The sequence below is a fragment of the Strix aluco genome, chromosome 1, assembly GCF_031877795.1.
Source record: "Strix aluco isolate bStrAlu1 chromosome 1, bStrAlu1.hap1, whole genome shotgun sequence".
Classification (NCBI taxonomy): domain Eukaryota; kingdom Metazoa; phylum Chordata; class Aves; order Strigiformes; family Strigidae; genus Strix; species Strix aluco.
In genome coordinates this window covers 124,936,484-124,952,494 of record NC_133931.1, presented here as the reverse complement: position 1 = coordinate 124,952,494, position 16,011 = coordinate 124,936,484, and the positions used below count along the sequence as shown (strand labels likewise).

The 16,011-nt window shown below is 38.6% G+C and overlaps 1 protein-coding gene across 1 annotated transcript in view; it reads left to right on the top strand.

Moving 5' to 3' along the window:
- Positions 1-16,011, top strand: part of PLXDC2 (plexin domain containing 2) — a 279,813-nt gene that overhangs the window by 113,364 nt on the left and 150,438 nt on the right. The window contains exon 2 of the mRNA XM_074834342.1: positions 9,364-9,575. Coding sequence (XP_074690443.1) covers positions 9,364-9,575 — 212 coding nt within the window. The remainder of the gene's footprint in view (positions 1-9,363; positions 9,576-16,011) is intronic.

The following is a 16,011-nucleotide window of genomic DNA, read 5'->3' as shown; positions in this document are numbered from 1 at the left end:
CTAGTGCACAGGTTTGCTAGATCCTTCAGGAAAAAGAAAGATGCTTTCAAATGTGAATACACATTGTGAGGTGGACACATTGGAGACAGCTCTCAATGCTCCTGTCCAACGTTAGCAATCATACTGTAATCTAGTTACTGACTAGACAAAGCCTATATAAACTTTTGTCCAATGCCTTGGTATTAGTATTCTCTGGAAAACCCTTGAATCTAGGCTGGAAAAGCAAGAATTTGCATATAAATAGAATATTACAGAGAAATCTCCATTTCTCTTAGCAGGACAATTTTTTGTTGAATTCTTTATTTTTTGTTGCTTTTTACACAAATAATTTTGTGGCTTAGCAAGGGATTGTGATATAGTGAGGTTTGGACAGAAAATGCATAAATTACACATGAATTAACGTTTTGACATTATTACTACGATGGTTAATTGGAAAACCTCAGATGATTTAAAACATGTTAACTTCCTGCTTTTCTATGCTGTAATTTGATAATCAACAAGAAAATACACTTATTAATATTTCGAGTTGTGTGCTGGGGACATAAGAACGTAGCAGATATACTTCATTTTGCTTTATGTGGAAACTCAGTATGTGATAAATATTCATTTAGGTACACTTGGGTGTCTGCATTACTATAATTATTGGAAGTGCAACTGGGACTGTGGATATGAAGCATGTTTGTATGGTGTGCAAACATTATGTGATGTTAATCATGCTGAATATGGGTAGCTGAAAGTAAAAGGCCAAAAAAAAAATCCCAGCACTGTTCAATGTATCAAGAAGAACCTCTTTTTGCTAGTCTGGTGAGATCAGGAGAGTCAGGCTTCCCTTCTATAATGTAAAATTTTGTGCTGGAAAAGAGATGAAAGGGAGAACCGGGAACCTTTGAGTGGGCTTAAATCTACAACTCTACTAGGAAATTTTTAGGGATCTTCAGCTGAAAAAAAGGTTGAAGGCCAATGTTAAAAAATGGTTGTATGTATAGCAAAGATCAAAGTTATGTGAAGAGAAGCTATACTGAAGTTACAGCAGCTGAGATAAGAAAAATTTATGGAGAAGGAAAACTCTTTACCATTTTTCAGTTGGAGAAACTATTTCAGTTGTGCATTGTATACTGAGTTTGCACAGGCACTAATAGCATGGTTTTGAATTTCTTCATGCATTCCATGATGTCCAGCTCTCTGACTTGATCCACTTGAAAGCTCTGAAAAATATCACATTAGTAACAGTACATCTGTGGAGTTTTAAATTAAATCAGAACTACACTATTTTGTCTTTTCTGTTTTTTTGTTAATAGGGATGCTAAGTAGTACACAAATTGAATTTCCCATGGCTGGATATCTAAGCCTATTAGAACTTCTTCTTTTGTAAGGAAAGGCTAAACCAGAATCAATTCCATCGTCATTTTCTGTGGTTTCCTTTCAAAGTGATTTTGTCTCCCTGTCTCAGAAAGTGGTTGGTTGTGATAAAGGATTATACTCTGCATTTTTTTTTGTTAGCGTAACATAATTGTGTTTTTACTGTTCCAGAAGTAATGCAAAAGGTCTGCACCTGTGGGATGCAGATGTGCATGAGACATGTAACAGCCTAGTAGGTATGAAATGTTACGTGACTTCCACTTCTGTTACCATCATTGTTCCCTAGACTCCTGTCACTGTTTAAACCTCAGCTGCGAAAGCAGCTTAACTCCATCTAGACTGTGCGTATAAAAAAGTTTAAGTACATCAAATAATAACACATCTTTTTCCTTTTAAAATCTTCTTCTTACTATAATGGCTTCAAAATCTTGATACTGGTTAGGTTTTTGATGATGACAGATATCACTCTTTACTGACCAAATCTCTCTCCCCCTTATTAACCAGTGTCCTGGTTTGTGCCCAGAGGGCAACTGACACCACACAGCCAGTCCCTCACCCCTCCCCTCTCAGGAATGGGAAGGAGAAGATAAAGCAAAAGGTTCCAAATAGAGATAAGGATAGGGTGGGATGATTTACCCTTTATTGTCACGGGCAAGAGACAGACTCATTAGGGGAAGAAAACAGAACATCAGTTTACTTCAAACACTAACAACAACATTTAACAGACTGAGTAGGACAGTGAGAAGCATTACCGCATCTTAAAAACACCTTCCCCCACCCCTCCCTTCTTCCTGGGCTCAGCTTTGCTCTTGATTTCTCTACCTCCTTCTCCGCAGCAGCGCAGGGGGCAGGGAATGGGGTTATGGTCATTCTGCCACTCCTTCCTCCTCAGGGGGAGGACTCCTCACATTCTTCCCCTGCTCCAGTGTGGGGTCCCTCTCACAGGAGACAGTCCTCCAGGAACTTTCTCTGATGTGAGTCCTTCCCATAGGCCACAATGTTTCCTGAGTTGCTCCGGCGTGGATCCCTCCTGCATGTTGCAATCCTCCCAAGAACAGCAGGGGCTTCTTCCTTCCACAGAGTCCTGGCCTTCTTTAGGCGCAGTCGCCTGCTCTGGTGTGGGGTCCTCCATGGGCTGCAGGCAGATATCTGCTCCACTCTGGACCTCCATGGTGGCAGGGGCGTGGCCCTGCCGTCTCACCATGGGCTGCAGGGAGAATCTTTGCACCACCGCACCCTCCTGACCTCGGAGTTTGCATAGGCATTTCCCTCACAACTCCAACTCCTCCTCTCAGGTTTCCCTTCTTAAATATGTTATCGCAGAGGTGCAGCCACCATCACTGATTGGCTCAGCCTTGGCCATAGGCAGGTCCGACATGGAGCCAAGGCAGCTTCAAGAAGCTTCTCACAGAGGCCACTGCTGTAGCCCCCTCCCCCACTACCAGAACACCCCCGCCACACACAAACCCAACACACCCAGCATCTTCAAGACTGCAAGCCTCCTTTGAGGCATGAGTTGTCTTTATTTTTTTTATTCTGTGTGTATCCAGTTAGCAATAAATTTAGATCCTGGTCCCCGAGTGGAACTGACAGGAAGAGTATCAAAACAAATCCATAATACATTAGAAAGCTATAATCAGACTGCTTATAAATCCAACGTGCATGTTAAATTACTGTGTTTACATAGCTGGAGAGTATGAGTGAAGCTGGAGTTAGACAATATTTCCTCAGTGTTGCTGTATGCTAATCAAAGATACAGTATTGTTACCAGTGGACTCAGACTCCTGACTTTACCAATACCATTTTAATTTACCCAGTATGATTACATAAATAATTGCAAAATGAAAGTAAATCAGACCATTTTAAAAAAAACCCCAAACTACTACAGCAGTTATAGTTGTGACAAAGATAAAGTTCTAGAAGTGTGATAATGTGCTCTTTGGGACCACTTGTAGTGGTGAAAAATAATTATTGAATAGAAAGAGGCTGTGAAGGGAAAAGTCTGAATGTGTAAGGAAATTACCAGTTATGGGTTATTACTGATAGTAACTCTGTATTGCACATGAGTCTTAGTAGCTATTTATTGTATAATTGCAAGAAAAACATGCATCAAGATGATGTTTTTATTTCAGACATTATTTGTTGTTCTGAGCATGCAATTCAACAGCAGTACTGTGATCATAATCTGCCATCATTCAGTATTTTATTATCATTAACTGCTGACTCCCTTTGCAGGCCACACAAATTCTCATGCCCTGTTTGGTGAAAATTGAGTCATCCTAAGAATCGTTCTCTCACATAATATTAAAATACTGTTAGCAGTCTCAGACAAGCTTTAAAAAGAAAATGTCAGAGTGTGGTCTTTTGTTGCTTTTAAAATCATGATCCAAATTGACACAGCTGATTGCTAATTGTCACTGTGGGATAGCTTTTACAAGTCATGTTATTTATGAGTTTGTTAAGAAATTTATCCTGTCATTATCATGGACATATTGAAAGTCAAGCAAATCTGTTATTTCTTTCCTAAATTAAGGGCAGAAAGATGGAATTGGTCCTAGTCCCATGAATCAGGTACAGCAGAAAAATAAGTTTCTATAGTGTTGAGCTTTTCAAAGGCAGACATAATTTAAGCTGAAAATCCTTCTTCTTATGAGAAGTATGATTGATTTTGCTGTGATATTGGGCATTCAGGATATAAGCACTCTACCTGGCGAATCCTTTAAAAGAATGTTTATGTTTTGAAGAGTCTATCACTTTATGGGTCCAGTATTCATTATCTTCCACCAACGTTTTTTGGTTTCTCATATGAGCTATAGAAAGTTACTTAAGTCGAAGGAGTGTGATGGCATTTTCAGTTCCTTGATGAATAAATTCATATGTTTGATATTTGATTTTTGCTGGCATTTGGTCTGTGGCAGATTTAGAAAGAGGATACTATATTTCATGAGCAATCTGTTGAATAGAGGTTTCAGTGTGTATTTCTGGGCTTTCAAAAAACAGTCTTGTTGATTATGGTGCATTTATGAAATTAGTCGAATTGTAGAGTTGACCTAAATATGTGCAATCATGAAATGTAATTTACACATGTTTTTCAGAAATGCAATTCTGAAATTCTCATGTGCTGAAACATTCTACAAACCTCTGTTTGACCTCATGGAAAGGGGGGAAAAATAAAAAACAAAACAGTTGAATGAGTAGTAGATGATTTACCTATTTGCCTTTTTTGTTTCAAAATAGTGTTTCTTTCTCCTTTAGTTACATTGCTGTTCATAAAATTTCGAATGTTTCTTTTTTTCTTGTAAAGTGAGAGCTAGATCTTCATTCTAGATAAAGCTTTATGCAGACGAGACTTCCCTATTAAATCAGAGCTGTCTTACTTGTCAAGATCTGCTGTTTCATTTTGGGTTTATTTACTTAGCATTTTTCCCTTTTTTTTGAGGGCAGGCTTGGCAAAACAGAGTACCCATGCCCCAGCCATAGTCAGGCAGCTTCTTCCCTTTCAGCAAGTCTTTCTTCTATAGCCCAATCCACACTTCCAATCCATAAGAGCTGCTTGCATAATTCACACTACTGAAAGACAGACTTCTCTACATATTCAGTTGTTGTCCACTTGCAGCAGTGATTTATGTTCACGACATAAGTGTTGAACAGTTCTGTGTATTTTGTAGTATGTGACACACATCTTCCTGCCCAAAACCTCAGACTAGCAAAGCTACCTCAAAAGTCAGGTCCTGATGTACAACAGGATACAGATTTCAGTCATGTGTTCTCCATCAGGTTAGCTTAATACAGTTTAAAAGCTTGTTTAGTACTTGTTAAAATGCAAGCTAAGGTAGTCAGAAAGCTATTAGCGGGATACATGATGGTTTAGGCAAGAGATGCAAAAATCTTTTAAGTCTTTTTCCTGTGAGCAGGTAAACCTGTCCAGAAGGAAATCTGAAGCACCTTAGTTGTGAACAAAAGCAAGTCTGTCTGTAATTTTCACCCATCCCCCTTCCTCAGCCTCCTCTCTAAATACTCTGCGAGGTCTTCGCAGTTTGTGTGAATGATGCCCCTATTCCCTTAAAGCCTTTGGTGGTAATTCTGGTAAGTCACATTGACTACAAAGGCCTGAACTGGCCAACTGTGACAAGAGTTTCTGAACTTGCCAACAGATGTTAACTCCAGATAATAGCAGAGCAGTGAAAGCTTTTTATAGATTTGTTTCCCTTACCCCCACCCCACTACCTTTCTAGCTTTATTCAACACAGAGTTGAAATCTTAAATTTTAACTTAACCCAAGAGGGAAAGGAGCTGCAGACATAGTGATTTTCATTGCTAATTTTATGAAAACTTCAAGGACAAGAGCTGAAGGATCAGACCAAAACACCAGCTTAGTCACATATTCATTAGAAAGACCTGTAATCTGTTTTTACTACTTCCAAAACTGCAGTACAATATCAGCTCTACAGACCTTCACACTGAGGTAATTGCATGCCAGTGACAGGACTATATATAACACTCTTGTGGTTTGCACATAAAAATAATCAGTCTAAAACTGTAGTTCCAATTTTAGCAGATTTGAAGGCTTATTGTAGTTCTGAGTCTCTGTTTATACAAGTTGAACAAGTTACTACTCATCTATGTTTGCTAATATTATGATTTTATTATTAATCAGATAATACAGCATTTGGCTGCTTTCCAATTGATTTGAATGACATGTTCTCCTTCAGTGTTAATTAGGTGTGAGCTCTGAGATCTAAAAGATAAGAGTATAATACTTTGGTACATTTCCTCTAAAATGCCCTTTATGTGATTTATTAGCTACACAGTGATTTCGACCTGAAACATGAAGTAGTTCTAACTTGTAAAGTATTGGATTTTTAGGTCTCTGAATGTTTTTTTCTGCATGAGCTGCCTGCGTTTAGAACTTGAAAATTAATTTATCTATCCATTATCTATGAAGTTATGTATTTAAATTAGATTTACATAAAAGGAAAACACCCTGTTTAGCTCATTTAAAAAAAAAAAAAAATCATGTTTGTCACTTACTCAGCATTAGAGGTATGTCAGGATAAACCAGAGACACCACACTGCATCAGAGCTGGTCAGGCCGAGCCCATCATCTCTCTGTCTTTCCATCCCCAGTAGCTTAAGAAAAAAGTTTAATGAAGGAGGAAGCATACAGTAAATTTCTCTCTTTATTCCCTGAAAACACATCCAGATTTTCTCACATTGTTGCTTCAGTATCCCCACACTGCCAGTCCAGGACAGTTAACTAGTTTAGTGATAACACTGGGAGAAGCTTTCATGGATAATGGTGAAAAAAACCCCAAAGACTAGTTTTAAACTGAAAATGTTATCAGTTCATGCTTTTTAATTCTTGATATTATTAAATTTAGAAGGATATAATGCATTCTGAATGTAGTTAGATGATTGTAAGGCTTCCTTATGTCAGTATAGCTTGTACCTGTAAAATAGTATTTATCAGTGTAATGGCACTAACCATACGGTTTGGAACATTTTCTGTTTCAAGGGAAAAATCACGTAATTAAAACAGTTGAAGCAGGATAAAAGTTGTGCACTGACGACATCAAAGATTTCTCTAATGGAGAATGGCCCATGCCAACTTTTGCAGATGCCATGACACAATTACACTGTAAAATAAAATTATGGGGAAAAATGTGTAGAATTTCCAAGCCAGTGGCAATACTCCAATGTACTTATCTCTTTCTTCTCTCCAGCACTATATTATTATTTTAAAAAGCAGTTTATGTTACAACACCTTAAAGCTTAGGAACCACATTCATTTCTATTTGGGATGTGGGAGAACAAAGTGTAATTGCTTTCCTTTACAGACGAGGCTCAGCCTGAGGTGAATAGGATTTAAGACCCTCCCCTAACCTTCAACGTTTTCTATTTGCTAATTTAGGTGATTGCCTCAACATGTTGATTGTGGGAGTGCAGAATGAGGGTAAATAGACTTTTTGCCTGTCTCTCTGAACATGGGTGTTGAGCCACTTAAGGGCAGCCAGGAAAGGTGCTTCAGAACAAGGGAGCGGAGTCCTGCAGGCATGTAGCTGTTGCACTGTGGCCTAGGACACCCGTTTGCAGGTGTCTAATGCTCCCCGTGCCTCGTAGAAGGTGTTGAGGTGCCTTAGTGCCGCAGATGCAGCTGCAGCGGGAGGGCAAATGTTGACTCTATGGATCTAGCCTCAGGCACTGCATATCACAGGCAGAAAGTGCCTATTTGCGATTGTATCTGGGAAGTTTGCTGTGTCTGTCAGCTTTCTGATGCCCTTATCACCATAACAGCATGGTGAGTGCCTCCAAGCTGAAGCAGGGAGGGCAGCTTTGAATAGATTTTGATAAGGACTGCAGGGGAATAAGTTAGTTCATCTGCTGAGCTGTCCCTCTGCATCTGGCAACTGATTGCTTGATAAAACAGGGAATGTGGTGGCAATTTGTTGAAGACAAGTGTTCTAAGACTTTTAAGAAATGCAAGGAAACAGTTTTCCAAAACCCACCTATTAAAAGAAGTCTGATTACTTGGGGTCTGAGGAAAGTTATGGCCTGAGATTGCTTATTTTGCATTTCTTGAATTCTGATTTCTCTAGGTGACAAAGCACCTTCAGTTCACATTAATTTCAGTGTGATTGAGAGTGATCAAATAGCTTAGGAAATAAATCTAGTAGATTTGGAGAATTTGATAGAAAAATGGAATCACACAGAGCCTAAAGCATATTAGAGACTGTTTCTGTGCTGTAACTCTTTCTAGTCTGTCAAGAACAATGTCTGGCAGAGTCTCCTATATCCATGACTCCGCTACCTGTTCCTGCTTTGATGCAGGAAAATCTTACTTCTTATTTAAACCTTTGATAGGTAATTTTCTAGTTTTCTGTCTCTTCTGTACCTAGACAACATAGGCGATGCTTAGCAAGGACATTGGAAGTGGTGCCTTCCTTTGCTCAGAAGCTTCTGCCAAACAGAAGCCATGGAAATATTTCTACAAATAATTTCTTTACCAGTTTATCCTTTCTCTCAGTATTTTGCTTTTACTTTGCCACTTCTCGCAAGAGTTCATTTGGAACCGCACAGTTCTGGTTTTTGAACAAGATCCCTTTCTGGCACATGAAAAGCACAGAGAACCCCTCTACTTCTCCTTTTAGACCCAAAGACAATATGGAAAGCCCCTCTACTTCTCCTTTTAGATCCAAAGACAATATGGAAAGCATATCTGATTTTTAGTGCAAAGTATGCAAAACTGCCCCTTCTTGATGGTGTTAACTCCCATACATTAACAAAAAATACTTTGGTTTTTTGGATTGGGCAAACTGGAAACTACTGAAAAATCTATGGTTTTGTCTTGGTGATAGTTTTACTAGCATGAAAAAGTTGTGAATGAGCATGACTTACATCCCACCCAACTACTCATCCTTTGCAGAGGATAGAGTGGGTGTCTGCAGACTTCACACATCATTCACATTTATCACTTACACAATGGGACAGCTTTATTTTTGCACTGGAAGAGAAGCTTACAGGAATTTCATGCCTTGCATAATGTTTATTCGACTTCACGTGGCTTCCAAGCTCTTTCTACATGAATCAGTAGCAAAAGCTAAGTCTGTACCAGTGTTTCTCTCCCTCTCTACTTCTGTTTTTTTGGATAATTAACTGATTTTTATTTTATTTTGAAAAGTGACACCTATGGGTAGGCAAGTATCAAAGTTACAAAAGTTACCAGGAAGACTTTTCCCAGACATAAAATAAGGTAAATAAAACATTTAGAATGTTTAGAGGAGTCTACAAAACTTAGTCCAAATTCTTGAATTTTGTAGACGTGTAATATGCCACCTATTCTTTTAAACTCTTATGTTGTTGTAGAAAATTTATCAGAGATATAAATGGCTATTTTTTGGAGTTGTTCAAAACATTAAAAAAATACTATTCTTAGGTTTTCAATTATGAGTAGTAAACCAAAGTTTCACTCACTATCTTGTTTTGGGTTTTTTTTTTGTCAAACAGGTGTGTTTTATGAAGTTGTTCAGAGCTTCCCTCGAGTGGAAGAAAATGTGCAAGTCGACTCACATGTAAGCAGCCACAGGTGGAGGAGGCACTCGGAGTCTCTCAAATCAGTCGACACCAACAGAGCCAGCATGGGGCAGGATTCTTCTGAGCCAGGGGGCTTCACAGACCTGCTGCTTGAAGAGGGACGTGACAACACCACCCAGATTGAGGTAGAAATTAATTCTATTTTTTTATTCAATTTGTTGTCTTTGATTGGGGGTAAGTAAAAAATGAAGATATTTACTTCAGACTAATCAAACATTGATAGGGGAAGAGAACCTCCACAGACTTTGTATTTGTGACCCAGTGAGTACACGGAAGCCAGGTTTTTCTCCTGCCCTGATGCTGCAGCCTGCCCTTTCTGACTTTGAAGATAGTCTCTTGAGGATGTCAGTGTCTTTACTGAAAAACAGTTATGGGAAGTCCCATGTTGTAACAGTTCTTGCTGGAGAACTGGAAAATGCAGTAGTATTAAAATAAAACTGAATTCTTTCTTAGAAGTTGGGGTAAGCATCTCAATTTGTGAGATTTTGCCTGGTCTCTGTGGAGAGTGATATCCAAATATGAAGGGGAAAAGACCCTAGAGAAATAAGAAATTAGAAAAAAATCCAGATTGGTCATTGAAACAATTTGCCAATACTGTTTGACTGTTGATCTTCCAAAAAAGAATAAGATGGATCAAATCCATCTCCATGGAGTCTTGGGACATTATCCCACTGTTCTATGGTTTCATTCAATCTCTAATTGCTTGTTTGAAAATGTCTAACTGCCAGGTTGCCCTCATATGGACATAACGTAAATCCAAGTGAGTACCAGTTCTGTCTTTAGGGCTGCTCTCAGTTTTGAATAGTGTAGGGAGAGCAGAAGTTGACCATAATGTTATGTTGTGATTGATTGGTGCAGAACGTATCCACCTATGATGAATTGTGGGTATTCTTCTATCCTGCCATTTTATCCTTCTGGTTCTACATAAACACACTGGCTGAACTGATTTTGCTTTTATACACAGATAGCAAGTGTTAATATTACAATTACTGTATTTTTACTGATTTTTTTTTTTTTAAGTATTAGGTTTGGTGTTTTCTTATTAATAAAATCTACATCCTATTTTTCAATAAAATACAGCTTGAAATAAGCTACGCTTAACATTTTTTAGTCTTTATAGTCTGCTTCCAAAGCAACAGTGCTATTTACTTTTCAGTTTAGAGGAGCTCACTCTCAGACAAACAAAACAGCTTTCAGATTTTGGGTTGTTATCTTACACAATAACAAAAGCAAAGCAATATAAATCCCATCTGTAGAGACAATGGTGTCTCTACAGCATGAGTCAAAAAATAATAATGCTTTCTGAGAGGTGTGTTTTGTGTTTGTTTTTTAAGTTTCCCAGTTTGCACAGTGCTAATTATGTTTCCTCTTGCATAAACATGGAAGTCGCTAGTTGGTAAATTATATTTTTGAATTGCATGTTGATTTTATGATTTGTTTCTTGCCCCCTGTAATCCCCTCTGGCCATACTTGTAGCAATTCACTCAGGCACGACACAGATGGATCCTGCTTGTAATTATTTTAGCAGGTAAAGTGAAAGAGTCTCAGGTACAGGAAAGTTCATGTAGCTGATCTTTCCATGGCTTACCTGCAGATCCCCATGCAGTGTCTCCCTTCAGTTGAGTTTGAAGCTCTTATGAAGCAAACTGGGTCAGAGTTTCCCCTCTAACACTTACCTATGGCAACATGGAGGATAAAAGTGAATGCTTGCAAATGGACATATGTAGAATGATGTTTTTCCAGGGCCATCTTTCCTGACAGATTAATGGCCTTATACTGTCTTAACCTCAAAAGTACATCACCCTTACTGAGTTCATTAAATTCAGGTTTTGTGTTCTGTCTCAGCCCTCTCTATTCTAAGGTCCTCCCAGCACAATAAGATAACCAAGTTGTCGTTTTACACATTATTGGATTCGGTTGTAAATCCCTACTACAACACACAGGCATTTTACAAAAAAGCCTTGTTGCCTGGCTTTATAGAGAAGGTAATGTGTACAACAGATATTCATAGTGTAAGAATCCATATGTTGCAAAGTCTTCTGCAGTTTGGGAGCTTATCGGTGGTGCTGGAGAGCATATTGATTTTTTTAAACCCTTCTCTGTGTGTTGCAGTTCTTGCTGAAGAAAATCCAGAGAGTGAGTACTACCTGCCACTCATTTAATGACACTACAGAATTACAGCATCCCTCTGTCACAGATACTGTTTCTTCCCAAAGTATTTTGTAGGCTTGCCATGCAAATGTGGAAGATTTCTTTTACAGGAAGGCTGACAATGATGAACATATCTTTAATTTTCACTTGATACTGTTTTCTGTTCTTATTTATAATGATGAGTTTACTTTCTATCCAGCTTTGGGAAAAAAAAACCAAAACAAACAAACAAACAAACCCCAAAAAACAAACAAACAAACAAAACAAACAAACAAACAAACAACCCAGAACAAACCAACCCCACCCCCCCAGAGAAAAACTGAAAACAACCAGGGTAAAAGGGAACGCAGTATGCAGAAATTTCTGCACAGCTTAAAAATAACTCTAAATATTTCCTGTGTTATCAGATCTATACAGTCATAATGTGGAAATAATAAAATCAACCTGTGTGGAGCATAGCTTAGTTCCACTGGCTTCCCTTGATGTTTTAAGGTAATGAGATTTTTTCATTCATGTTTTTCCATTGGAGTTACTGGGAATTGTTCTGTAACTTCACAGATGCACCATGCTGGATCAGCCCTAATCCAGAGGCAGTTTTAACATCAGCTTGAGTGGAACATGAAGTTCAGGCCTTCAGGAACAGCTTTAGAATGTACAACGTAAATTAGTTTATCACATCTTTGCAGTAGCCAGGGTTGACCTGCTCCCATATGTAAGAAAGATGATAATGCTCAGATTCTCTTTGAAGATGCTGTCTCTCTTCACATCTCTGTTTTGCCTCCTGTATTTGTTTGGACCTGTGATTCAGGACAGAACTCATGCAAAATGATGTACATGTTCAGGTGCTTTTTTGAATCAAGATGTTCTCTTGAACTAGAGTCTCTGAAAGGTGAACTGCATTGCAGAGACTAGCAGAAGCAGTGGCTATAGCTATTTTTTGTGCAGGACCTTCAGAAATGGGCAGGACCTTGGGGAGGAGAAGGCAAGACCTCCAAGTCTCATTAAGTTGCTGGAGAACGGGAATTTTGTGGTCCATAGGTGCAGTGTTGTAGCAGCACATACCTGCAAAACTAGAGATGCCAAAGAGAAAGTCAAAGGACAGGAAGAACAGGTTTCTGCTGCAAGCCACATTTTCTAGGCACGTAATATTTGTGGTCTTTCTGGAGAGCGGATAGTAAACTGGAGATTATAGGGTAAAATCAATGAATAACAAATGCTTATCATAAACACTTTATAAAACAGTATGACAATCTTGAAAATACTCCTCTTTTCTCCTAGTTTAGTAGGGTTATTGTAATGTGCCAGTTAGGGACTAGAATGTTGTAAATCCAAAAAGGTTCCCAAGGATGGAGACTAGTGTCCTATTTGCTTTATTTGCAATTGGTACTACTGAGCCCAAATACAGAGGAGGGAGAACATGTAAGTCTCTGGGGCCATATACCGTAAGATGTTTATTAAAGTTTTGTTCCCACTACATAATGTAGGCAGAGAGAGTGAGCAAACTCTGGGGAGGGGCAGGTGTAAAAAGGGAGAAATACCCAAAGCAGGTAGCCTTGGGACAGGTAGAGAAATAGGTTGTCAGCACTCCAAATCAACTGCAGAGGTCAACCACAAAAAGACAGTATTCTGGTGATGCAGTGAAACAGAGTTTGCTTCTTGGCTTCCTGGCAAATGAGAGCATCAGTCTCCCTTTGAAGACAGGAGCATCTGTGACTAAGGCATATTTATTCCCAAGTGTCACAAAACCAAACATGAAAACCTTCTACCTGGAATAACTTTGGGACTGTCAGAAGCTGAAGTGTTTCCCACTAAGCTAGAGGAGTTTTATAGAGTTTGGAAGCATCAGAATTGCATCCCATATGTGTTAAGTGGTGCTCAGGACTGGCCAGTACAGAGGCAGCATCCATGGTCCCATGGGTGCTAGGCTAAGAGGGGAAATATATATCACACTGTAGATACAGGGGCCTCAAAGACAGAGATGATTGGGGGGCATATTTGAGAAATCAGGTGGGACATTCAAAGATGAAGTGCCATTTATATCAACAATTCTTCTTTCTAGATAATTTGTTTCTTAAATTTCTGGGATTTTGCAATTTTACAATTTCAAGTCTAGCTTTCCTTTTTGTTTCCTCTCCCCCCCCCCCCCCCCCCCCATCTTTTTTGGGAGTCTTCTCTCCAGTCTTGGGAGTCTGAGTTCTTTTTTTATTTGTTGAGTAATCTACCACTTTTGTTTATTGTGGGACATTCAGAAGTGCCTTTTATTTAGAACAAATAGAGCCAAGGAAATGCAATGTGTAGGTTGGAATTTGTTGCTGTAAACACTGTAAGACCCTGAAAAAGCAATGAGCATGAAAATACATCTTAATGAATCTGTCCAGTTTGGCATGTCTTCTTTCAAGCAAGGAGAAAAATAGGACAAATATACTACCTTTCTTTACATACTCTCATAAAAGAAAAGTATGCTCTATAATAATTCACTGTTATTAAGTAAATGAGTATTAATATTGTTAAAATAAACTCTGGTTCATGGTATGACCAACTCTTCTGTTAATTCCTGAAGCCCTGTAGCCGTAAAGGTAATAATGAAGGCAGGTAGCAGAGGTTCTTGTTGCCTGTTGCTCTTTTTCATTTACTGGAAAAGGAACTGATCCCTGAAATGCATCTAGTATGGATGTTGGGTCCCCGGTGTCCAAAACTGCGTTCCTGTTTGCTAATGTGGGGTGACCACTGAGCACTGGAAAAGGCATAGTAATGTATTAATGTATAATTGTGTATTGCGCAAATGTTGCACAATAATATTTCCATAGTTTAAAATGTGCATCATTTTTCAAGTGATATCCTGTGATTATGGCTATGTGGAGCTCCATACAGAGGTGATTCTCCTTCTGTGTTTATGTGTCTCTATCACAGATCTTCTATAAAGCAGCTCCAGCTGCAGGCTCTATAGATTTCTAGGCAATTTGCTTGGTCCTTTGCTTCACCATTCTCTGTCCCTGATCCTTGTGACTGGTTAACCCCCAGTGAACAGCGTAACACTGAAAAGTAAAATACAGAGAAATTGAAGTGGAGCAGTTTCTAATATATATATAGCTTGCATTGGCATTAGCAGAAGATGACAAACTTTGCAAAATAACTTTAGAACACATGAATTACTTTCAAATTTGTTGCCACTGTATAGAGATACTACATCAAAACAATAGTCCTTCACAAACTTCAAATATAAAGAAGAAATCCAGCAATAAAATAATAGATTAAATCATAGTCAGGCTTGAGCTGAGCGTAGCCATGCTTATAGTAAAGTTTTATTGCTTTGTACTGTGAAAAGAGTGAGAAAAACATAATTTGTCATATAAAGTCTTAGAACAGAATGAATGATTGCAACTGTATGACAGAAGGTTCAGTTCCAAGCAAGAAACAGCATTCTGAGCATGCTAAGGCAAATAAAATTGCCTGTATCTTAATTTCTCCACCCCTCCCCAACATGGTACTTGTGGGCATAGAAAATTGTGGCTATTTTAGTACAAACCAAATTTGTTTTCAAGTAGTGAAGTGATTCATTTATTCCTGTGGATGTCACTGATACCTCCTGCTGTGTATTGCTTTTAATAAAGTTGTGGCTAACTGAAAACAGCTTGCTTTCTTTTTTGTGTCCTTTCTTTAGTTTCTCTAGTTGTTATTTGAAATATAAATTTTAGCAGTCCCTATAGTTTAAACCTAAAACACATCTTGCCCCTATCAGAACAACATTGGTGAATTTCCTACTGGCAACAATCTTCTGCTGAATTTTGCATCTTCTCCCAGAGTTTCTGCCCAGAAGAAGGCTTCTCCCTTATCAGTCCCAGTCACTCGTGGAAGCAAACATGTCTCACTCTGACTGGCAAAAACAACAGAAGGGATTGAGTTTTACAGCCCTTGGGATTTGAGAGCAATTATTCTCAGCTACTGACAGCAGTGTCAGCATGCCCACTGCTGTGTTCTTATTGCAAGTCTGAGCAAGGAAGAAAAATAATGGTTAAGATACAAATTTCACTCAGCTGGACAAATAATAAGGCAGCCCTGCAATTACTGCTCTAATGCACTGTATTAAAAGTAGAAAAACTTGTCCATGCATAAGTGAAGCCCCAAAACTAAACATTATCATAGTCACATAGTGAGTTGCCGGTTTGGCCAAGCTGGCCTCTGGCTTGTTCCTTTTTTCTTTTTTTTTTTTCCCCCTTCCCCTTCCACCCCCCCATCCCAGTGCTTTTAATACCAGTTACATGTGAAGAACTTAGAAATAGAGCAGTGTTACTAACACTGTATTCTGAAACCATGATCCTTCCAATTTACTGAGAAGAAAGTTCTGCATTTAAGAAAAAATCCCTTATCATATAGTTTAATGATGCTTTCTGTTCTCTTTCCTCATCCCAA